This window comes from Anopheles coluzzii, chromosome 2 (genome assembly GCF_943734685.1).
Source record: "Anopheles coluzzii chromosome 2, AcolN3, whole genome shotgun sequence".
In the NCBI taxonomy this organism is placed as follows: domain Eukaryota; kingdom Metazoa; phylum Arthropoda; class Insecta; order Diptera; family Culicidae; genus Anopheles; species Anopheles coluzzii.
In genome coordinates this window covers 55,644,774-55,670,084 of record NC_064670.1, presented here as the reverse complement: position 1 = coordinate 55,670,084, position 25,311 = coordinate 55,644,774, and the positions used below count along the sequence as shown (strand labels likewise).

Here is a 25,311-nt window from a genome sequence, read left to right as displayed (position 1 = left end):
CGGTTAATGGGGACCGAAAACGACCGCAAAATACCGCGTATCTCGAATTTCCGCGTAAGTCGAATCTCGTGATTTCCAGCTAAAATATCACTAATTTTCGTGTAATTTTGCAAGTAGGAGGCGGTTTTAGTCACTTTATGAATTATTTGATATGATTCTGACTGAATATAACTGTTTTAAACCTTTTGAAATAGTTTTTAACATTCGGTCAAAACGGAAATTATTTGGCTATTTGAAATTGATGTGTCAAATCAGTACAATTTGCTCAAAGAATTGTCAAATTTAGAAAACCGCGTATCTCCGAATCCGCGTATAAGAGGTACCGTGTATCTCGGGGACCGCCTGTAATTGCTTATTTGCGATCGTGTCACTGCTAGAAAGGAAAAAAACAAAAATATTTTTATGTGTTGGTAGCATGGCTAGAAAGAACACAAAAACAGCTGGTGAGCACACCATGCGTTTCGGGCTGGGTGGGGAAAGGCCGCGGAAGGTCGTGGTCCGTGAGCGCTTGACACTCATCCGTTATTTAGGGTCTGCTAAAACACCTCATTTTTAAACCTCTGAGATCCTATTGGATAAGTCGCTCATTTTGCCGGACGGGTAGCGAGAGGTTCATTTCGTTGCAGCTTTGTCAGCAGGGCAGTTGAGCTACGTGGTCACTCACTTCAATAAGAAAGGGGGAATTAGATGGCACAATTCTCTTCAGCGTTTGTTACGCCCTCTGTTAGAGGTTAGCAAAACTACAGCGAATCCTTTTTCTCGGCATGGAACGTGCACGATAGGCAGTCGATCGGCTTATTGGCAACGATCAATTATAGCAATTAAACACAAAAATCCATGTAAATCCTTAACACAGACTACGCACTATCTGAAGGAATATTTATTAAATATATTATTTTACATCCTCACTCATACATTGACTCATACTAGAGTTACCGTACAAATGAGGATTGTTCTTTGTTGTTTATTATTGAAATTCAACAGACCAAACAGACAGGGACACATGTTGAACGGGTTAGAAATTATTTTTGTGCTCGTGGACGAAGTAAAGTGAGTAATTGCATAGTTCCAAGCTATTTGTGATGCACCAGGGCTACTATATTTTGGCATCATCAGCATACAGCCAGTAACTATCTGGAGGAAGCTGCCGAGTTACGTCGTTTCTATAGACCACTCACAATGCTACCTTGCGGCACTACCGATACGTCGCGAGGTGTGTGGTTCCTTTTGCACACGATACGATCGGTCGGCGTGGAAAGATCGTGGAATCGTGGCCAACAGCTGCTCCGAAGACCAAAATGTCTGGAGCTTGGCGAGTAGCAAGGATTGTAGATCACTGTCAAAAGTTGTCTTGGTATCCATGTACATGGCAACGACATGAAAGTCAGCTTTTTTAAAAAAGAAATAAAATAATGCATACGTTTTTGATAATAATCGAGAGTCCTTATAACGTTGTCCGCGACTCAAAGAACAACTAAGCCCAATAAATCGAAAATAAAGACAAAAAAAAACAAATGTCGACAGGTTCGGTTTTATCATTACATTTTTATTTAACTTTTTCAACAATTAACATCTCATAGCATGAGCAGTTTGTTTGGTTTTAGATTTGTGTTGGTTTTATAGTTAATATTTCTTTTGTCTGCCCTGTCTCATACTGCTACTTGTCGTCGAATGCACTGACAAAAAACGTTGCCGTTATCGTTTGTGATCGCAAGATTCGAACATATTCTAACTGCTTGTTGTTGACATCAAGAATTCAACGATGATTTAGCATCCGAGAGCAAAAGGGATTTGAAGTAACATAGATGATTTACATAATTGTTGATGACTGGTTGCAAACCTGGTTCATAGTTTGCTGGATTTCAACGTCCGTTTCTGCTATTTGTTGTACGACACTGTTTGCATTGTCCCCATTGTCCTTGTTTTTTTTTGTATAATTTAAAGACCAGCACAAGGAAATAGATTAACGCTTAAACTTTAGACATTGGGTGAAAGGGGTAGGAGGTAAGGGTTCATGGGTTCACTATGAGAGAAAGTCAACGCAACGGATGTTGGTTGATTATTGTGCATTTGATATTTTAATATCGGAAATTGTCTTACACTCTTGTATGCGTTTTAGTTAGCTGCCCTCGGACCCATACTCAAATCTACTTTGCGTTCAATGATTGGTAGACGACAGTTGTAGCTAGCTTCCTCTAAGATAATGATTGTAACGCGTCTTCCCTTCTAGAACTTAGTTAGAAAATAAATTGTATCTACGGAGGAAATTACCAGTAGAAGGAGAAAATTAAATTAAATTACACATAACGTAGCAATAGATCATCAGATAGCTTCCTGACGTTGACGTTCGAAAGATAGCGAAACTAATGCAGTCTAATATTGATCAGCAGTTGTGATGTACACAATTTCCTTCGACATTTTCCTTTGCGACATGCTGCAAAACTTTTCTCCCAATCGAGAGACATTCAATTGACACTATAGATTCGTTGTTTCGAACGGTTTTCAAAATCTAAGTCCACAGCAATAAAACGAGTCGATAGTATGCCGGCTGCGTGGTTGAGTTGCCACCCTGTCCTCCCTGTCCAAAGGCCACGCTTATCATCCTCTGCTGAATCGGTGATGCTTCGTAGGGTATGAAAAACGGCTGGCATAAGGGTTTGGCTTAGCTTATTCGCCTTCCAGCAACGGTTGATTTGATGACGAACAGGAATGATCTGAAACATATATGCTTGATATTCGAGTAGAGTAGGTGTGTTTGTGTGCTTTGTTTTTGTTTCTTTTCTTGGTTGTTCTACGTTCTATCTATGCAGTTTAAAGTACAATCCGATCAGTTCGAGTATGTGTTGCGTTACCACTGTATTGACACTTTTGGGGGCAACCTTATCACTGGGTAATTTCGAAACTGCATTTAAACCATGCTACTACGGTGCTCCAAATGGTGCTCGGTGCTAACACTACAAAAGGTAATTGATAACCTCTGAACGGCGTACATCCGTGGGTTGCATTGTCGTATAACACCCATTACAGCCGGTTAGGCCACTTCAGGGTAATAAGTTTCACCGGTAGTAACTCCACTGTCTGCATTTGATTGCGCCTTGTCGTGCGCGCACTCGCGAGCGTCGATCATCAGCACGCTCTTTGTGCGAAACAGCACAGCAGCAACAAAATCATCCTTTCCAAAGGCAGCCAAGGAGTACACAATACTGTTGACGATGTCGATGATCTCTGAAGTGTTGCGTGAGTCTCGCAAGCCCCGAACGAAGACTAACCAGCACCAGTTGGTACGGGTTAATTCCTGACTAGTTTGCTCTACGAGCAGCAAAGTCATGGAATGAACTACCAACGGGCAGTCTACGATCTACGCCGCGTGCGTATTTTCCTATGCGTTTGCATATGCGTGCATTGGTGCGTTGTTCATCTACGGTTTGCTACGAATTGCCATATGTGTGTAGAATAAACAGAGGGATCAATGCAATGACATGAACTAAAACGGAACAAAACAAACGGAAGCAAACATGTTTGCTAGAGGCGGAGCTAAAGGACATTTCCCCTTGTCTGTTGTTTACATGGGCTTCGTTCTCACTGTCTCGCTTTTTCCTAAATTTTTCTGTGGTACATCGGGGTGAGTTTGGGTATCTCTCCTGTTCTTTAGATCTTTTCGGTGGTGAATTTATCTGTCTACTCCGTTTCATACTGAACTTCTTTGCCACACTTCGCGTAATGTTGAATCGACGAGCTGAGATGAAATACACGGAATTTCTTTATAGGTACGCTCATTAGACGGTCGAATGGATAGCATCGCTGCTTGATTGACTTAAATTATAGCATTAATTATACAACGTAGCATAGCATCGTCGGAACATCTTGCTCATTTTGCAATAATCATTCTATACGCGACTTCTTCTTATTTTGTGTTAAAATTATCAATTGTTAGGTACATTCTAGCATTGATCATAACGCGACTAAATGATCTGAAACACTGTCAAAAAATCAACATAACAAGGTGTAGTTTACTTTGCGTTAGTAGCTATCTGTAATGGTGGAAAACAGCATAATACTGCAGTGTATAGCGTAACACAGGAGTTAATTAAATACTGCTCGTATGGATTTAAACGAATAGCTCATTATCCGTGGCTAATGCTCGTTGTAATGGATACAACTTTCAAACTCTTCAGTTTTAATATTAAGCAGAAACACAGGAGCATTATTTCACACTCTGGCCAACTGTTTCGAGCAACGTAATAATGCGACTGGTTCATGCGTAATATAATAGGTTTATAAACCTGGAAGTACACGACGTAGTATGTAGAGGAGATAAGGATCCGATACTGCAGTAATTACCAGTTACTGATGTTAGTTACCGCGAGTATGCTAAATATTGTTATGTTATTAACGTTTCCGGTGTCCACGTATTTATACTGCTAATGATGATGATGGCCTTTAAACGTAAATCAGTGAGTATTCGAGTATCTGGCCACTTGTGTATGTGTGTGAGTGTGAGTTAGGCGTATTACTTGTAGCAGAAATTGAACTAACTCACGTTGTGAAATGGTCGAAGAAAGCTACGTAATAAAACTTGCCCAAAAGGTGCTACGCTCCTAATGGTGAACAACAACAAGTTTGATCCACGTCTGTCATGTACCTCTGGTCTTGGTGGCTTTCGCATTGCTCTTTGTCCTCGTTGGCGATGGTTGATTTGTTTGTGATAAATATATATGTGTGTGTATATTTATATTATGTATATATTGTCTCTAATACTTATTCGTTTATATAGGGAATAGGACCGTTAAATAGGGTGTTTATCTCACATAATCTATAGGATGACGAAGGCGTCGCTCAATGAAAGCATCATCAGTATGCGTTAATAGATGGTACACAGGTTAGGTTTGTGTAAAACGAGGAACGAGGACACGACTTTAGAGAACAGACATAGCTAACAGTGGGTTCGACACGGTATTATATTGCTATGTGGCTGTGTTTATACAGAGCTTGACAGACCTTCTAAGTTTACACACACCTTTCATGCTTATTATTTCTTGTTTCTTTACATTTGCTCGCATTGTTAGCGGCGAATGGGGAGAATTAGTGTATTTACACCTAACACGACAGTCCAGGAGGGGGGTGCGGCTTTCGCGCACATTTCGCGCAAAACGATGAATTTACATTCGTTAGTGCAGTACCGATCATTCAAATGGGTGATGGGTGAGCGTGTGTGAGTGTTGGTTGAATTGACCGTATGCACAATTTCGTTACTGGTAAACCAATGCTCGATGGGATTTGGGTATGGGCTAGGTAAAAAGTAAAGGCTACAACCGAGTTGCCAATTACAGTTTCGAGTAAAATGCACATTGAGTCAGCGCGTGTTTGTAATACTTGTCGTTTTATGCTTTGGTCCTTGACAGCTTGAATCGCCTTCAAATGAGTTCAAACTGAGCAATAACAAAAAATCCTTTTTTGCCAATATCATTGTATGCAAAACAGCCCGCTCGTGTCTGTTTTCGGTTTATGTAAAGGATGGATCGAAAGTAATAGCAAACTAAGGGCCAACACTTATTCACTACGCGTTGGTGCAACATTCGCTACATGATCGATGTGCTGAGAGAAATGATAAAATTAAGCTAATACGGAACTAGATGTTAATTTACATAAAACTAATGCACTGCTGCTCTTGCACTGCCAGTTAACTATAATCAGCAAACTGTTAACCAATAGGAAAGCAATACCGATTTTGAAATCTAGGGTTGTTTTTTAATGACGCTATCTGGGTTGGTACAACGATACTCATGGTAGTATCTTTTGCTCGTCATATCGCTGTTATACAGCAATTATAAACAAGAGTGATCAGTTGTGTTAAGATTAAATCGAAGACATAGATTACAGCTGCAATTGCTTGCATGATGAAGCGTAACGTAACAAAAATGGTTGTATACACGACTAACAACGATCGTACTAAAGCGAAATAATGGAAGATTGGTGCTTAGCTAACTATGAAGGGGTTAATGTAAAATGGATAGTTCGCTGCCGTGGTTCTTTCGCTGCGATGTATGTTTTTGCTGCAACTTGGCGGAAGAAATACACGAGCGGAAGATAAAGGGTTCCTTTTGCGACTTTTTTTTTAGTATAGATAGTGCTGGTAATCGCTTTAGTACATGCCTGAAAGTAGACAAAGGCGGTAGATTAGGGGCAGATCTCCTACGGAGAGCAAGCGTAAGATACTTACTCGGACACTCGGGAGGGTTGAGCTGACCAAAGAAGTTCAGCTCATACAGGGAAGCGACCGTGATAAAGAGCAGGTACCAGAACATCAGCACGATGCCGAGGCGCTTATCCAGTTTCCATCCATTCAGGTGTGTCGCAAACAGCAAGAACAGTACCGTCGAGAGCAGCGAAAGCGTCGAGTAGGTGAGCCCCTTCGAGATGACGTTCACGTGCGAGCCAGGCTTGATGATCGCAGTCTGGATGAACCACGGCAGTCCGAGACAGATGAGAATGTCGAACACGTTCGACCCAACGGCGTTGGAGACGGCCATGTCGCCGTATCCCTCCTTGATCACCGCAATGGAACTAAGTGCGTCCGGGACGGATACACCCGCTGCCACAAACGTTAGTCCCATGACGGTATCAGGGATGCCGAGGGTCGAACCGATGATCGTTATCATCCACACCATGAAGTACGAGTAGAACGAGATCCAAATCATCGAGATGAGGAAGGTGAAGGGATACCAGTTTTTATACTTCTCCGTTTTGCAATCCGGCATGGTAAGCCGAGCGGTGTAATGGATTGGGTAGACGATCGCCCAGGACACTTGCGCCAGCATGCCGCCGTCGACGGGTTTCTCGAGCGGATTGTGCGAATCCTGCGGGCGCGGCTCCTTTGGTTTGTAGTAATCCTCGCCTGCTGCGGGCGCCGCCACTACGGTCGTTTGTTCAACAACCTGCTGTTGCTGTTGTGGCGGCTTCTGGGTCTCCTGGCCGTACTGATCTTCGTAGGCGTAGTTTTGCTGGCCGGCGCCAGTATTCCACGCATCGTTTACGTTCGCAGCAGCCGTGTTAGTTACTGCAGGCGTTGGTTCTCCCCAGGCGGCATTTGGATCCCAGCTTGAGTTCGGATCCATATACGCTGCGTAGCCCTGATCGACTGCTGGGGGCTGATCGGCTGGTGGTTGCTGTTGCTGCACATCCTGGCCCGGCTGTTGTCCCTGGGTGTAGGTCGTTTCCGGCAGGTTCTTATAGGTAACCAGTGCCGATTGTTCCTCCTTTGTGGGCAGCTTTATGGGCAGGTTCCAGGTGTGGGCCCATTTCTCGAGCGGAGTGTTAAAGTGCAGTGCGACACAGTACACGACATAGAAGAGCAGCATGATAAGTGATTCCACCCACGAGATCACGTCGTTGAAAATGACTATCAACATCACCAGTATGGAGATGGTGTAGAAAGTACAGTCTCGTACCAATGGCCACCAATTCAGCTGGAGCACTGTTCCAGAGCAAAGAGCGCATACAGATATCACAAACATGATGTTGAATACGGCGGATCCAATCACGCCACTGATGCCGATGTCGTCTTTGGCGAAAAATACCCCAATCACAACGGTGGCTAGCTCGGGGGCAGAGCTTCCAGCGGCCATGAATGTTGCACCGGCCACATCGGGAGAGAGTTTGAGTTCTGAAAAATGAAAACAGACCAGAACAGGTTCCATTAGTCCAAGAGATCGTCAGTAACCCGCGCTTACTAAAGCGTTTACCTTCGCAAATTCGATCTAAGCTCGACACAAAGTAATCATCGCAGACAATGGCCAGCCCAAGGAAGGTGAAAATGGCCACCAACACGTGTATGATCAGACCGCCGTGTTTTCGCACGTTCGGCCCCATCAGTGGCTGCGGGAACTGCTCGATCGCGGGCGGGGTGCAGTTTTCGCGCTTCGGTCTCCACGTTGGATGCGTGTGATGTGCCCGACCCGGTGCCGGTTTCGTTTCCTCCGTCGGCTCAGCGTCTTCCGGTCCGGCCGTGTCACTTTCCCCGGACGTTTCGCCCGAGGACGAGGCGGAGGTAGCGTAGAAGGCCGGATTGGGTGTAACGTTGGACAGCTCGCCCAGGTCGACTCCGCCTCTCTCTTCACTTCCACCGCCGATCGAGGCCGAGTACGCGTGGAAGCTGGTATACACCAGGAATACGATGCCCATGTGCCAGTAGCGACCTCGCCGGGAATGCCGGCGTCCTGCCATACCGATGGTCATCGTAAATCTTGGATGGTTAGCTGACGGTGTGCGGGAACGTGATGATGCTACTGATGATGCTGCGCTGTCTATTTAGCCTATCTGCTTGTCGATAAATTGGATGATGATTGGAAAGGCAAATAAAAATGAAAAAAGACGGTGTTAAAGAAATGATAACCATGGAACACACATTAATATGACATCTAGTGGAATCGTTCCAACATAAGCGCCGAGCGTTTTCAATCATAAACCCACTGGTGGATCGTGATTATGAGAGTGGAAAAACTGTGCGGCGCTATCACTGTCAAACCAAGTGGCACCTTCACAATTCCGTTCGCCTTCCCATGGCGATAAAAAGGCGTGAAAAGGAAAACGCGTGCCTGCGAAGAGAAGCATTTGCAAAGGCAGCAAAGAGCTTCTGCAATCAATTCCATCCATTTCGTCCGTTGTGTTCATTTCGTTCGTTCCGTTCGCTCGCTCGTTTATCACAACGCAACGGCTGGAGGACGGCTGGGTACTCGAGTTGATTTCATTAAACCGTTGAATAAACGCTCAAACCTCTCCCCAAGGATAGTTTAGCGAGCAGCAGCCGCTACCCCAGTTCCAGTTAATGTTCGTCTTTTTTTCTGTCTACTAATGTCGTATCCGCTGTGGGGCTGGGCTTGGGATTGTCAGTAAAGTTGGTCTAGCAAATGATGATTGTAGGACGAGGATAAGGAATGGAAAGGAATTCGATCTAGAATACTAGACGTAGCGTGGGGATTTATACGATTGAAGAAGTCCTCTAGTGGCCGTATGATTGTAATCCCAGCATCAATTTCTTTTCGTTGTTTGCAGTATTGTTCATTGATCATCGAGCTCCATTCAAAGCGAATATAGGTGGTATGATTTTATTGATTTACTTGTTGTAGAAATGTGTATGCGATCGATAATGTTCAGTATACATTTGATAGCTTAATTTGTATATTATCGCGTTAGTATGTAGCACATGGCGTAAGGCATGATACATCTGCCTGAAATGGTGCCTACGGCCACAGTATTCGTAGGGCATAGAAATACACAGAAGAAAACAAGGCAAAATAGTTCACAGACAACGCCTCACGTTCAGTAAACAATGTTCAAAACAAACAAACCTAAACATTGCTTAACTAAACATAATCTTGTTTGTTAAAGATCGAAGGCCTGTTGCTGCACCAGCCATTAGCATTATGAGAGGCGAATAAGGCCAATTGACACAATACCCATAAAAAAAACACAAATTATCATCTCGTTCACCCGTTGTGATACGAATATTTATCAATTCATTATAAAAAAAATAGAAATAATCATGACTTCTTAGAATAATTCTAAAACATCGGAAATATATTTCAAAACGTACTGACTTGAACTCTATGGTAAAAGTAACTTTTTCGTTCGAGTTAGTGTCAGTCCGGTTTTAACGCGTTGATAGTAGCTTGAACTCGGTTTGATAAAGCATCTTTTGCTTTAGATCTACCTTCTGTCGTCGTTTTCAATACGTTAAAGAAACAAAGATTTATCTAAAACTGTAGAAAACAATAAACACAGATAGGTGTTATCGTACTCGACCATTTTGCATGGTTTGTTACCTAACCTGCGAAAAACATGGATGCACCGGGATGAAGCCACCAGAATGACCCTGGATTAGTGCCACTCATTACACGTACATTTCAATTACTCTGTGATGAATAATAAATTTAAAGCTCAAAGGGTTCGTGCTGGACCGACAGGCCACACTTTACACTTGCGATCGCTTACTTGAGCATCGGTTATCGTTCGTGCCACATCCTTGGCTCAAGTTATCGTCACTTAGACTGTCTTTCAAGAGCTAGATACCGTGTAGGTATAATAATTGCTTCATTTCGTTCGTTGTTAGCCATGGGCGACAGGGACGCGTACCACATCATCCGAGGGCCACGCGCCGGCTGAATACAGAATTATTTGAATTATTACTGGACGCGCCACTGAATCATGAAAACTGGCACGGAGAATATTTTATTTTCTATTTTCGTTCGCTCTGCCACTCCAAACGACCATTTATATGTCGTTCGCGTGGCACTTTCCGTCCAGTATCGGACAGCGCATTTCTATCGTCTTTTTGCGTATACGCATCGTTGCTATTTCCGTTTCAGAAAAGAAAATCGACTCTTTCTACAACGGCTCGGGAAAGATAATAGGCCGGATGAGGTTATTGAAAGGCATGAAAGAAAGAAAAAGTTTGTTGTAAACACTTGCTGACTGTTCGTTTGCTGTCCATTTTCACCATCACCAACCATTTGGCGCACAAATTTCCGCCCGAGCGTAATTTGCTACTCGCAGGGTGGTGGGCGCAACGAACGTAATGGGTGCGTATTCAGCGTGGAAGGATGTGTACATTATGTTGTTCCTTTTCCTTCAATTTGCATTTTCAATGAGTATTTGAGGTTTTGTTTTGTGCTGTGTAGCAACGTTCTACTGGAATTGCTTCGTCTCTTATGTTGGCTCACTATAGATGCATCAAACCCACACCTAGCTTAAGTAATGAAATTTGTGCTTACGTGCTGTTTGACTTGAGAGTTAACACAGCATACGCAAACAGTAAACGGCAGCGGTGACCCGAGAAAATAAATGTATCTGCTTGGATTGGTCTCTAATTTGCTGGACGGGATTTTCTGATCCTGTGTTGCCGCTTAAAGCGGCAAGCCCCTTCATTGTGCTGAGGTTTACCTTGATTAGAGTGAAGCGTGCGCTATGAATAAACATGTTGTCCTAACAAACTGGAATGGTGTGCAACAAGAAGTGCAAGTCAAACGGCCCGGTTAGCCGGATAAGCGAAGCGATTTCCACTGTGACGGATTGCACTGAGCTTATGGAATTCAATTTTCGCAGGACATAACCCAACCAACCAGCGGCAAGCAAGGAGACAGAAGCTGTTGTTCCCTTTTCTATACAATCACGCTATGTTGGTCACGATGCGTTGTTTTTCACTATCATGACTATCACCTCTTTGATGCATAAAATGCATTTTTATACAAATAGGTGCTAGAACCATAAAAAGAAACACAAACAAGTTAATGTTCTGTACAAGTTAAATGCAGACGGTACCACGACTATTGGAGACGTTGGTGATCGATCGAAACGCAGGGTGCTGGAAGCGACCACCATAACCACAATTATGCATACGTATCAACCACAAGCTTGTGGCTGCCGTTGTTGTCCCTTTGTTTTCCAACACCCGTGTAAGCAGTTCACCAACGAACAACTCATACTAATCCATCCAATCCAGTGTGTTGCCTCCGTTGGCACACTACAATTATGTAACTGTATTTATGCTTCAGCCAAACATAAGAACATATTCAGTACCACTGTTGGTAACGTAGCATATAAAGAGGACCTTCCAAATTTAAAGACACAATTAAATATTCTTTTTTATAAGTGATAGCAAAACCACGAAGTTATTGCATAGTTTGTACAGTGAAATAGCTATAAAGCATTATACAAACAAAACAAAAAGACTGTCAGATTAATGACCATTAAGGCTTTCTTTAAATAAGAGCCCAATTATTTATAAAAATACAGAGACTGTCTATTTGTTGCAATACCGCAAATAGTCAAGTGTTTATAGTACGGTATACATATATAGTCTTTCCATCCAGGGCAATCTATTTTGAGTGTGTGTACCTCTGCGTCTGTGGAACACGGTCCATTCGCATTATAAATACTAGCGAAACACATAAGGATTGCCGAAAGAAGCTCACATTATCGATGTTGCCGCAATGTCGGCAAAAGCACACAAACACACATAATTATTGTATCCGTAAGGGCAACTTCCGTTCGCTGGTGCTACAAGCATCAATCGATAGTTGGGATGATGCTAAGTAGGAAAAAAAAACGGTCCACTGGTCCATCCGCTGAACACCGATGCCTTCCAACTCATGGCGCTGCATTGGACTAAATTGGAGCAGTATCCTGCTCGTTAAGGTGTTTTATTACTTGGAGCCAGACGATCCACCAAGTCCTGTTCAAACGTTCATGAAGCGAGCTTTTGGAAAGAGGGCTATATGAGAGAAAGAATGATAGAAGGACAGGGAGAAGGAGAGAGTGAGAGAGAGAGAAAGAAGGAGAGAGGGAGAGAGAGCAAGAAGAGCAATGGCACTTTCAAAAGCGCTGGCCAATATTATATAGCTGTATGGCGCGGTGCAACTGGTCATGTCAATGACGGCCCTTTTCGCTGTCCCGCTTCTCATTGACACCTCCGGTAGGGCGACGTTATCGATTTGGTTCTGTTTTCTATCTACTTCAATTGATGGTTCGGTACAGTTCGCCTCTCTGTGTCACTTTCTATGGGGAGGTTTCCGGTAGAATTATTACCATTACTTTAATCGCAATATTTTCGATCGAACAGTATGACTCATCATAATGATACGACAAAAACATTTTCATTTCAACGACAGACCGAGCTGTTGTATGCATTTGCCAACCAACCCAGAAAGCTTTAGCTTCTAACGGCTCACGATGGTGCTTGCCCTGAGCAATGGTTAAAGCTTCTTTGCAACGTGACACAACATCTGCATCGCCTGCTTTGGTAGGGCGCGACGCCGGAGTGTAATAATTGACAGTCGATTAAATAACCATGACAATCGTGATGATTTTCAGCAAGCCATGTGCCTCAACACTGATAACGAAGTTCTTTACCATCCTCAGTTCGTGGTTCCATGTGGTTCGATAATGTGCCTCGCAGAGTGTGTGCGAAAAATCGTTACAAACGCGTGACGCAGGCCATACCAATCGTACTCGCAGTCTGGGAAAAGCGTCGAAATCCGCAGTGAGGCAGATTTCGGCATGTACACTCACTTAGCAGTGCTACATTATTTCGCTATTCACTTGAGGGGGAGGGGGGGGGGGGGTTCGCTTTTTTTGCATCACATTCCGGGTTCGTGACGGTTTCGGGTTCCGATCATCTCCATTGAAAAGTACACCCTGTTTAAGTATTCGTCCCGGCTGGCAGCAAAAACAAACGATCTTTACCGACCCTGGCGTCCCACCGTTTGGTCTCCGATCCTGCCAATTCTACGTTTGGGTGGTTCTATTTCTAAATCCGGAATGAGATGCGGCACTCACTACGAAACCATCACGTAATAACCACAGTTCCGTCTCTCGCCATGACGCTCACGCTGAGTTACGGGTGTAAAGTTCGAAGAAAAAACCCCCAAAACACACACACATACACACACTTATACTAAATGCTCTTACTCTTCGTCCTTTCAGGATGACAAAAACACGCACAAAATATCTGTGCTACAACAGGCAGGGAATGGAAAACATTCTTAACCAGAATGCTTACCCATGTTTCGGCTTCCAGCCGTTCTTATTGCACAGGGAGCTCATCGCGAGTTCGGTCCGGACATGTCCGTCGGATACTATACCACATGCACGAAAATTCATTGATTTTCTATTTTGGATACCCAGTTCTGAATGGGGCGCAGGCAAAAAAGAGGCCAACTACAAAATTCTTGTCTTCGAGAACCATTCTAACCGGCCCGTATGACCTCATCAAGGAGAGGAACCATTGCTCGTACTCTTTGCCTTATGATGTAAGGGAATGGCAAAAGATGAACCACTTCAATAGTGCAGATATTCGATTCGAACTTTCTGTGTAGACTCGACGATGCGTACCAGTACGATGAACAATGAAAGCTACTTAGCAAAGCTATTTTAGAGCGACTATACAGCTAATCACTTTTTTCTTTGATAGAGATACACATTAAGCACATACACCAGACGGAACGACTTCTTACTTTTTAGTTCATATTGAAAGGGTTTTTTTGTTTTGGTACAACTAGAGACAAACTAGATGATGCGAACACTATTGCATTACACAAACCTCAATATGTTAGCTATCAAACTTTTCTGATGAAATCATTCAGTTTTCAGTCGCTGTTACAATATATCCAATGGTTTTTTTGCACAATTTCCCACACCCACACTTACTCACAATCGTACACACTCACAACACACAGACATTCACACACACACATACACTCAGGGCAGTATCCGCAATTGTAAAACATGTAGTATCAAGAGAGCACAATTCGCACCTACACACCAATTTTACCTTTACCTTTAACCCGTGGCTCCAGTAGATGTGGCGGTGGCTTCGTTTTCTTTCACTGCCCCTGTTATTTATCTTCCAAAGGGATGCACATACACACGTGCACCCACACACAGACACACACACACACACTCCCGCTTTAATGGTCACGAAGGCATACACACACTTCGTACGTGCGCCTGCACACTTCACACCCACTGGCGCCTGCCGCTGAAGATTGTCCACCGCTCAGTGACCGGCCCGGACACGGACAGAGCGTTAGCGCGAGTCACAAACGCAGCTGGACTACTGAAACCCGACGTCCCGACGACGACAGCCCCAACCTAAAGGATTCCCAACGTCACGGTGAAAATGTGGTTCGTGAACAGCGACGTCGCTCTCCCCCGGCAAAAGCTACGGCTCACGTTTGGGGCTGCGGTACGAGAACAGTTCCTGTTCGGGCTGTCCATTTTTCGCGATTGCGCACTGAAGCCCACGGGTAGCTCACGGACAAAGTGCGCTCATCAGCTCAGTTCACTTTCGCTTTTCCACTTAACACGGCACACTGGCATGTCTGGATGGTTGGATGTTGACGATGCCCAACACGCTGCTCACAGGGCTGTTGATGTTGGAGATGTCAGATGTCGGATTTGAGGTTTAGTGCTGCTTCGCTCACTAAAGAACCTTTGAGGGTAAGCATTCAAGTAGGCCGATCTGGCGCTGGTTTGCTGTCTAATCCCTGTCAACCGTTCTTGAGCAGCAGCGAGATCATGTACAGAATGTCTGCGTTGCTGCACATTCGCTCTCTTTCTGTTGACGAGATGGTGGTGGTCGTTTTGCTCGAAGCTCCTTTGCTATTTATTTACTTACTCATCATCTTTGCAAACCGGGCCCACAAAGAAAGTTTCCCGATGAGGGTAACAGAAAAAAAACATCTCTATTGGAGCAGTTGTAAGTACCTGTTGCAACGTTTAAACGAAGTATCCTGCGGGGCGGCTAACCAACTTAAAACAAACTTTTCCCACACCTTCGGGTGGAGTAGAGCTATAATGTACAGATTGTTGATTTCCTTCATAATGCTTCAAAGTGGATAAAAGCCTTTCAAGGTCAGCCAACATAACGCAGCTTAAGAAATCAGTTCCCATCCTTGTGCAATTATTGAAATTGTTTACGAACCGCAAATGCCACCGCCCATCGTGCAAATTGATTTCCTTGTTGCGGAAGTCCATTTGTTTCGGCACTCCGTAGGACTGTTAACCAGTAATGGTCCAGGAATGCAACCGCTGCACCATATGCTTACGTCACTGACTAGGAAACCCACAATTTGTCCCGGAAGAGGGGGGGGGGGGGGAGGTGGTGCTGTGGGAAGGGTGTGAGAAATAAGCTGAGAAAAGGGCAACAATACCTCCCGTTCATACACCGAGTGTTTGTATGAATGGATGGAAATTATGTCTACAAATTACCGTTTGCGTCTGACAATTTCTTGACCGGAAGTGAGCATCACATACGCAAAGCTATCACAACATACACACATAAGTTTGGTTCGTTCACACTGCGACCCACATAATAATGTAGCAATTCTTCAAGGGAGAGCTTCTAATGAAAGGAAATCACAGCAGGACCGAAGCAGCAAGGTCGCCACAGGAGTTAAACGCCGAACGGTTTTTGCGGTACAGAGCGGTGGCAGCACCACGGCCACAGTACGCCACCCGTTGGTGAGAGAGTTGGTGATTTTGATTGCAAATGTTGTTGCCTACACGGGTTGCTGAATGCGGCGATTCTCTCATACATTATTCACCACAAAACGGATGTGCTGCTACACATCCATGGAGCCATTAAGTAATGGTGGTCTGAAGATGGATGTTAAACGTATTGTGGTTTAATAATAGTTGGATTTCGATCAGTCATTAGAAGAGTTTATGTAATGGAATGTTTAGAAAATTATCTCTCACCGTTGGCAAGTTTGGAGTTGTACACTAATTTTAGACAGCAATAAGCATGTAGATACCATATTCCCCTATGAATGATGTGGCCCCTACCGAGCACGGAGGCTCTATGTGCATGACTTATCATTCACGGGACCCCAAAATTGACGGGGCCCCGGTGCCGCTCACTCCGGGTACCGTTGAATTCGCCACTGGCCGTCTGAATGGAGGTGTCCCAGTCCCTTTTCGATTCCCATCCGGACTGTCCGATAGGCGTACGTACACCCAAATTGACCAAAATAATGGCATAGTTTGCTACTCCAAAGAGTAAAAAAGTTTTTTTGCAATACTTATTTTTAGTCACAGATTTATCTAAATTATATCGTCCTTATATGGTCTTCTTGAATACACAATAAAATAATTATCCTTAACTCATACCAAGGTGTCGTGTTTCATCAAGTTTTTTTTATTTAGCATTGTAGAGATCGACATTAACGATGATGGACAAATGGGAGATGATCGATCCTTGCAATCGCCAAACATGACACGATTACAAATGTGAGTTTACAGCATGCGTGCGACTGCGTGGACTACTTCACTTGGTATCATTTTAAACCGCAGCGATATGATGGGATTATACATATCCGATGATTGATCGGTTTGCCATGATTGAAAAAACGAAAGAGTTGAAGGGGGATTACCAATAATGGTCCTGCTTGAATAACATAAATAAACCTCGCGGTTTAATTTACAGAATTATCGTAGTTGGTGATTAAACGTGACCGAGCCATAGTGGCCATCGATCATCCTCAATAATAATCTTTATTGTAATTTGCTAAATGGTTCGAAAGAGGTGACGAATTCAAGGAGGATAGATGATGAAGCAGTGTAGAACAGCTGGATTGTCACTGGATCTTTCATAAGGGTATCTAAAATACTCTAGGACCCAATAGAATGGATTCAAAAGTAGAGTTGCTGAGGGCGGTGTCTATTGAGATCCTTCCGGCCCACTTTTGTATTTACGCGTTTGTTCAACACACTTGAATCCACTGTTCTGCATTGAAGATCGTTCGTCGTATGACTTTTGCTACAGCATTGGGAAAATTTGTGAAGAGATAACAGTAGCTATGACAATTCAATTTCAACACTTTCAGGCTACATAAAGACACACACACACACACTCACACACAATTCGGCGGTTCACGTATGTCCCTTTTACCTTTGATAAGCCGGTTTTGCTGGGAGGAGTACCTTTCTGCTCCTATATTTCGCTCACATTTTGTGTGACTTTCGACCGACAGTCTTATTGAATTGTTCTCAACTTCTGTTGTTGTGGTACCGCTTTGTGCCACTGCCATTTGCCGCCCTTCGCCCTTTTTTCGGCAAAGCTGTCATCATCACTGGAGCTGAACAGAAGCGCTTCAAAAACTAGATCGTTTTGCAAACCCAACATTACACTTTTCGGTGCATTTGGCCGGTCTGTCGGCAGCTTTCGTTTGTTGTACTGCAGTTTTCGTCACACACACACACACACACACACACACGATACAAAAGATCGTTTCCCAAAAAGGCAACGTCATTATGGGGTGTAGGGAAAACTGGGTTTCGACAAAGAAACACACAAACCAGCCCATTGGAACCGCCTTTTTGGCAGACGGCACGGCCCGTGAGCACTGGTTTCGGGTTGACTTTGCTGAAGTGTTGTTTATGGGCAACATCTTCATAACTTTTCCGGTATGGTCATGAGCCCAGCGAACGGTTCTAGCGTTGTTCAGGTTGAGGGTGTTACCTTTTGTGCTGGGAGCTGTTTGTTTGCTGCATGCCGATTAGCCGTAGATGACAAGCATTGCCTGCCGCTGGCCGTGCGTCTTTGATGTGGTTCACCGTTGACATGGTACTTAAAGTCATGCTGGGCAATTTTTTTTAACGAATATACCGAGAAATCATTGCAATTTATTTTATTGTATTAGAAATGGGAAACGAGTCGATCAGATGAATGTTTTACAGACGCATAAAACAAATGATTTCATAGATAAAACGCAGATCTCAGATCCAATTCAAAATCCCATAGAGTTGCTCAACAAATTGATGATACACTCAACGTTTTCGAAATCATTTGCCAATATCTTGGGCAGTTTTTAGGCCAGACTTAAAAATTTGATGACATTCGTTACATTATTTTTGTGCACATCAATTTGGGGCTGTAAAGCGGAAAATTATCATAAATCGTCAGTCATAATTTTGGACAAATTGTTATAAAACACCAAAATTCTAAGCCAAACAATTTATGGTTTGATCTGTGATTAAATTGGGCAAAACTACCACCTTAGAGGTCATATTTTAGTGTTCTTAGCCATAGAATCTTGTGTTCTGTACCTAAGCCGTACGCTCAGAGCATATTTTGATTTTCGAAACAAACAAAAAAAAATCGATTTGCGAAATCTGTTTGATTGCGAAACATCAGCTTATAGACAAGATGTGCATTGGAAAAAATCATCAGAATATGGTATAAACTTTTGCTTAAAAGCTTATTTTTAATGAAAAATTAATGATGAAACATATTAATTTTTACAGGCAGCACAAGTTATCTTAATATGAAAATTCCATACATCACCATCAATTTAGTAAGATTTCTCAACTTAATTAGATTTTTATGGTTTTAGACCAGCGGTCAGCAATTTTTTTGGTTTTGGGCAATATTTAAGGACTGAACTAGAGCCGCGGATGCAGATATTGGCGATATTGTGGTTTATCTGTACTTATATCATCCAAAATCATGAAAATTGATAATTCCTAAAAGTGAAAACTAAATTTAAAGATTATCACTTAAAGACCAGCAACAGAGTGCGCAAACGTGTGACCAGTAAAAACGACAAAGTAAGAGTTAAAACGCACGCCGCAAAAAAATATTAGGGATATTCTGAGGATGGTACAAAAGTGTTAATGGCTGAAAAATAATCGACATACACGAACATTTAGTAACTATCAACGAATGCTTTACGAACTAGTCATGTCACGTCAAGGAATTCCTTATGATTCTTGATTCCTTACGAAAACAACTCTTTGGCAATCTTTGTGCTCGTAAATAAAGCAATAAGATTTTTTTGCATACTAGTTTTTGTTTTCAAATACTCTGCTGCAGCAATTGAGCAGCAATTGTCATGCAGAAATAATGTAAGTGTTACATACTGGAAAAAAATGTAACTTGAGTTCGACCATAATCAAAGCTATAGGAGTTTAGGTGCGGTAATAGGTGGTATGGCATTGGAAAAATAAACCCGGCCCGTAAAAGGATTTGCCTGAATTTTAAAGATACCGAAATAACCGAAACATTCACGGCTGCATCTTAAAGCAGTGGTTGAAACTTCACGCAATTCCATGCCATTTTCTCTTTGCACTACTTGTGTAAATCTTTTTTATTTAAAGAAAATTCATTTACTGGGAATGCTTTTCGTTATCATCTCCAGTGTACAGCCCCCATCCTGGTGACTCTCATTGGCCAGCGAACATTACAAGGATTCCAGCGAAAAATATCGCCGATTACGTTACCACTTCCAGTTGTAGACTCTCGTATTTGTAGACGAAAAGGTAAACGGCAGGATTTATTTCAAATGCCAGACTGTCTGACGCTGCCGCTTTCGTTTCGCACATATTGCTTTGGCTCTTCCTTACTGCGTTTGGTTAGTTTTTATCTTCCTTGCTCCAGCCACCTTCACCCAAGACAAAGATCGACCGAAAGCATAATCGACGCGTCCTTTGCAGCTTGAACCCATCTATTTTACTTGCTGTCCATTTGCCGTCTCTCGTCTCCGTCCTACATCAAACGAGATTGTCCTGGGACACAATGGGTCCTTGGCAGTCTCTCGTCCTTGCGCACGCTGCGGTCCTTACGATCATCGAAAACCGCATCGTGAATGCAACAGGCCGACGGCAAATTGATCGGTCCGTTTTGGGTTGGTGCTTCTTTTTCTTTACATTTATTATCCTTAAACGATGCCCAGAGGAGCAGTGCGGCAACACTTACGCGAACGGTCGGTCCAGGCAGGGAAAAGCGACATCATTTCCACCGCGTTTTTAACCGGTGCTATCCACAATGAGGCTGCGGTGTTGAAGTGGTTCGCACCTTTCAGTTTCATATCGGTGCCGGGGGTTTTTCAGAGCAAAGGTTTGTTGAGTTGTTCGTCTCGCTTGGACACACATTACAACGATTGTTTTCCAACTGGCCATAGCATACCCTCCCCATGTGTGCGGTGCGCCATCCTTCATAGCGAAGGAATTGAGTTGTGCCCGCCATTCGCCACGGATTATCTACGGTTGGTTCGTGAGGGAGTCAAAATCCGTAGCTAATGCAGCGTAGCGGCAAAGGTGAGTTAATTAACATGACATTGCCACCCGATAATCCTCCTAACTTCTGTGATCCTTTTTCTTCTGTTGGCTTTACAGTTTCTCTCATCTTTTGCCGGTATCGGGGGAAAATAGGGCGGTTTAAAATGGCCCTTCAGAGCAGTGGACATTCATTCATCCCATTGATCCGGCACTGAAAGAGGAATCACAAAAAAAAAATCAACTCCTAATCCGTGCCTCAGGGCAGGGGCGATTGGAAGAACCAGCAATGCAGGAGGAATGTTACGGAAAGTGCATCGATTTGGGGAATTTCAACGTCAAAACCATTTCACACCTTTTCAGTGGCTGTCTCACTCTTGATGGCGAATGAAATGATCCGGAATAGGATTAACCATTTTGGCAAACCAAACAAAAACCTTAATCCCTTCGTCGATCTACCTACCGTCGGGGGAAAGATTGTTGCTTGTGCAAAACTGATCGAAACTTTGCACGTTGCCTGCCACGCACCCAAAAGTTTCATTTTTGGTTACGGTTCAATGGGAATGGTTGTGAAAGGAGTTATGCTAATATTTGTTTCAATTTGTCCCTTACTCGTGCCATGCTTGGTTTCGGATGAAGTAAGAAATTCAATCGGTACCCATGCTAGAAGCCACAAAGCACATGGCGATGAGATCAATTAACATGTCACACAGGAGTTGATTTGGGACGAAATTCATTCATTGTTCGGTGCAAAATCATGTATGAATTAAATGCGTCGCATGGTGTAGAGCAGGAGTCTCCAAACTACGGTCCTTGAGAGCCTATAATGCGACTCGCGATGATTTTGCAAAGAATAACAAAAAATCTATTATTTTAATAATTTACATTTAAAAACATCATTTTTATTTTCAAAGACAGAAAATAATAGAAAACTGTAGAAATTCGATACATCGACTCACTATTTTCTTATCAAAACAAGATTTAAACGTTCTCATTCGCTAAAGGTGGTGTCAAAATGAGCCCCAGCAAGATTATTGGGAATAAGAATAAGATCAATAAGAAAATGATTGCAGAGTTTAATGTTACTTATTTTTCGTGTATGATTAAATTCTTGATTTTTAGATGTATGCTTCAAACCAAAAATAATGTCCACTGTTTGTATAATATGTGATCTAAATTAAATAACCAACAATTGAGATCAACGTGTTTGTGTTTCAACCCAGGAGTTGTTATCTATATTTATTTATCAATTATTTTTGGATTTTGTGGATCTTTTTTTATCTTTTTTATATGAAACTGTTAGGTGTGATATTGTCTACAGGTTTTAGTCGTCCGATCGAATCTGATTTCTGAACATTGAAGATATCTCAGATCTAGGATAATAAAAGGATAGATTGGATCCACGAATATTTTTTATTCTAAGTGATTGTTTTGGTAACATGTGATCGCTGTATACATATAACATTTTGCAGGGTAAAAAAACAACTATAAAAAATTTGGTTATAAAATAGTGATAAACACACAACAATTCAACAAATTTTAACAGAATCAATATCCAGGTAAATGATGATGATGATGACCCCTACAAAGAATAGAGATGTTCTAGGTATCTTGCAATAATTTGATAAAGCTACAAATATTCAAACGAGTAGATGTTTGAGAGCTGAACAAAGCATAAAGGTATGACGAGTTTTTAACCCGATCAACACCAATTCTACCAAGTTCCAAACCCGGAGTCTACTGTACGCTCGCGTATCTCAATTCAATGTAGTATCATTCTATTTATTAATTTTATTCTTTTCAAGAAATTTATCATAATTACTAATGTACTTAAATAATTATAAAACTTTGGTGAGTTTAGAATAAAAATTAGTTTTTAAAATATTCACGACATTTTAAAGTACAAAAGACAAGAATGGAAAAAAATATCATCATCACCTAGAGTTTACAATTGACAATACATTTAAACTATATTAGTTCTAACAAAATCAGAGCACAATTTTTTGAACTCAGATAACGAACCAGCATTGACAATTTCCTGTGACATTCTATTGTAAAACTGGATACTTCTGTGAAACAAAGAATTTGTGGCTCCTGCAGTCATATAGTTTGGCACTCTTGGAGCATTAGCTCTCCGTGTAGGGTAATTGTGAATGTCTACTCCTCTCACGACTCTTTGCGTAAGATATAAAGGTAGACGTCTTTTTATTAGATTATCAATAAATATCATTGTCTGATACGTCACTCTCTGTTTTATGGACATCCATTGTACGACCATTCGCATTGCGACAGAAGAGGTATAACGCCCACAATCAAGGATAGCCCGCTTTGCCTTATTCTGCACCGTTTGAAGTCGCGTAAACTGTGTTTCAGTCGTCAGAAACAAAATCGAAGCACAAAAATCTAGGTGAGGTCCAATAAGTGATACGTACAATTGTATCTTACCGCAAAGGTTTACATTCTTCCTCAGTCTACAAATAACTCCAACCTTTTTGGCCACTTTCTTTATAACGTTGACAATATGGTCCGTAAATCTTAGTTTATCGTCAACCATCACTCCTAAATATTTTATACTAGATACAATTTCTACAGATACATTATTTATTACCAGTTGAGTGGGTAGACTATATAGTCTTCTAAACACAACCAAGACTTTAGTTTTTTCAGGATTCAATTTGAGTTTTTTTATGTTTCAGACACCCATCCAGTAAGTCCAGATCCTGATTAAATTTCCTAACAATATCACAATGATCACTACCACTAATGAAGATGATGGTGTCATCCGCAATTAAATTGATGTCACAATGCTGTACAACCCTTTTCATATAGTCTTGGAGATAACTCTCGAACCATCGCAATTCGTTGCCTTTAATGCGAAAACTTATCAACACTTTCAATAACAGTGGCCTCGAAATTGTTTCAAAGGCCCTTTTAAGATCAAGGACTACAGCAATTGTAGTATTTTTAACGTCAAAAGCTTCCTTTCATTTTGTCAGCACTAGGTTAAGAGCTGATTCGCAAAAATAGCCAACCCCATAACCCGACTGTTCTGGTATTAATAAATGATTGCTGTTTATATATTCTACTAATTGTTCTTTAACAACTGTCTCTAATACTTTTTCAAAAACATTTACTTTGTTTATATGCCTGAATTCATTTGCAAGAATACTTTTTGTATAGCTACTACTTTTTGTATAGTTAATAAAACACAAATAAAACACGAGACTCTTTCAAAGAGGTTGGAAATACTCCTCTCGTGATGTTTTGAATTATTTAGATTTAGATTTATGGATGGACATTGGTAAAGGTAGGAGATGGATCTAAAATTAAATATATTATCCGTTTCTCGAACACTGACGTAAGCTTCATTTCATTGACCAAACTATGATGAATGTCCAATACACTCTTGACAAAGAATTTTTTAAAAGATCAGGCAATTTTCTCTGAGTCATACATCGTTGATCCATTGAATATTATACAATGACTATTAACAGTTCCTCTTGGATTCAGTAAAGATTTTAGGATTTTCCAAAGTTCCTTCCTATTTCCTTACTAACTACAATCTACCTCCATAAGCTAATGTTAATCTAAGGTCTACACTATCTGCCCAGTCGCTCCTACCGGTGGTGGTAGTTATACAATTAGCTGTTTTTTTGGTTACATACAGTGAAACGCAGCAAAAGACACCCGGCGATCAGAAGAGTGCCCGCCGCGTTGTTTCTTTTGTTAAAATGTCGAAGAATTACCGATTTAAGAAAAAAAAAGATTAATCCACAGCCGTTATACGTTTCTATGGCAGCGATACCAATAGTTACCGGCAGCGACAGCCACACAGCTACCGCAGCCGCAGGCAAACGCGGCTACCCACAAGAATAAAAGAACGCTTCATCTTCCAACTGCGGTTGGACCGTTCAGCAAGCCCAATAAGTTGCGCGCCCGTTGACAACGCGTGACACATTATTTATAACGTTTTTTGGGAGGTTCATTTTAGGCACCTTTCCATCGCCTTCCTTGTGCTGTCGCTTTTCAATTGTTAGCGATCCTCGCGCGCGCGATAAACGAAAGGTGAGAAAAAGCAACATACGCCTTGACTCGTGCTCTCGTTTGAACGTATGTTAAGAAAAGGTGTTGATGGCGGAAGGTTTGAGTGGCTGCGTATATGGTTGAAAAAGTACACTTCAAACGATTTACGATACAAATAGGAGTCTGGACGGGTTTGAGGGTGGTAGCGTCATAAAATAATTTCTTCTACCATGAACCAATATGAAGTGAACATTTTCGATTTGTGGTTGTGAATGTATAGTAAGAAAAATATTGAACATCAATAAGATTTTTGTTGATTTACAATTATTTATAATTTTTTTTATTTAAAACCTCGTACTAAAACACATTATACGGCGTTCCCGTGGTATAGTCAACTCGAACGACTCAATAACATGCCCGTCATGGGTTCAAGCCTAGAATGGACCGTCTCCCCGTAGCAAGGATTGATTATCCGGCTGTGTGGTATTGAATTAAGTCTCAAAAACCTGTATAGGCCGGTATGTCCGCGTAGGACGTTACGCCAAATAGAAGACTAAAACACAAGATAACACTGTGTAAAAAGCTATCTTTCAAAAGTTTATTACTAGTAAAAAAAGTAAAATAGTATATAACCTTTATAATCAACCTAATTTTACTGCCTAAAATACACAGCAATTTTAGTTGATTATAGTTACCATAAAATAAACTAAGTAGTGAACTAAGCAATGCAGTAACATA

General features: G+C 42.0%; 1 protein-coding gene across 3 annotated transcripts; it reads right to left on the bottom strand.

Moving 5' to 3' along the window:
* Positions 1–1,525: 1,525 nt before the first annotated feature.
* LOC120949207 (probable sodium/potassium/calcium exchanger CG1090) lies at positions 1,526–14,678 on the bottom strand. Of its 3 annotated transcripts, none has more exons than XM_040366330.2 (4): positions 14,327–14,678; positions 7,743–8,316; positions 6,221–7,663; positions 1,526–6,153 (listed from the first exon to the last, which is right to left on the bottom strand). In XM_040366330.2, exons 2-4 carry the CDS (start codon positions 8,233–8,235, stop codon positions 6,143–6,145), a joined length of 1,947 nt encoding a protein of 648 aa, XP_040222264.1. In that variant the 5' UTR covers positions 8,236–8,316; positions 14,327–14,678; the 3' UTR covers positions 1,526–6,142. The 3 variants fall into 3 exon arrangements, with proteins under 3 accessions (XP_040222264.1, XP_040222263.1, XP_040222265.1); XM_040366329.2 differs by having other exon boundaries at positions 14,333–14,677; XM_040366331.2 differs by lacking the exon at positions 14,327–14,678 and adding an exon at positions 14,096–14,304.
* Between the last annotated feature and the right edge of the window lie 10,633 nt (positions 14,679–25,311).

Bases quoted from the DNA above. Each gene is read 5' to 3' on its own strand.
- LOC120949207 (XM_040366330.2), bottom strand. From the start codon at position 8,235: ATGACCATCGGTATGGCAGGACGCCGGCATTCCCGGCGAGGTCGCTAC. The intron at 7,664-7,742 runs GTAAACGCTTTA...TTCATTTTTCAG, and splicing joins CTTAGATCGAATTTGCGAAG to AACTCAAACTCTCTCCCGAT.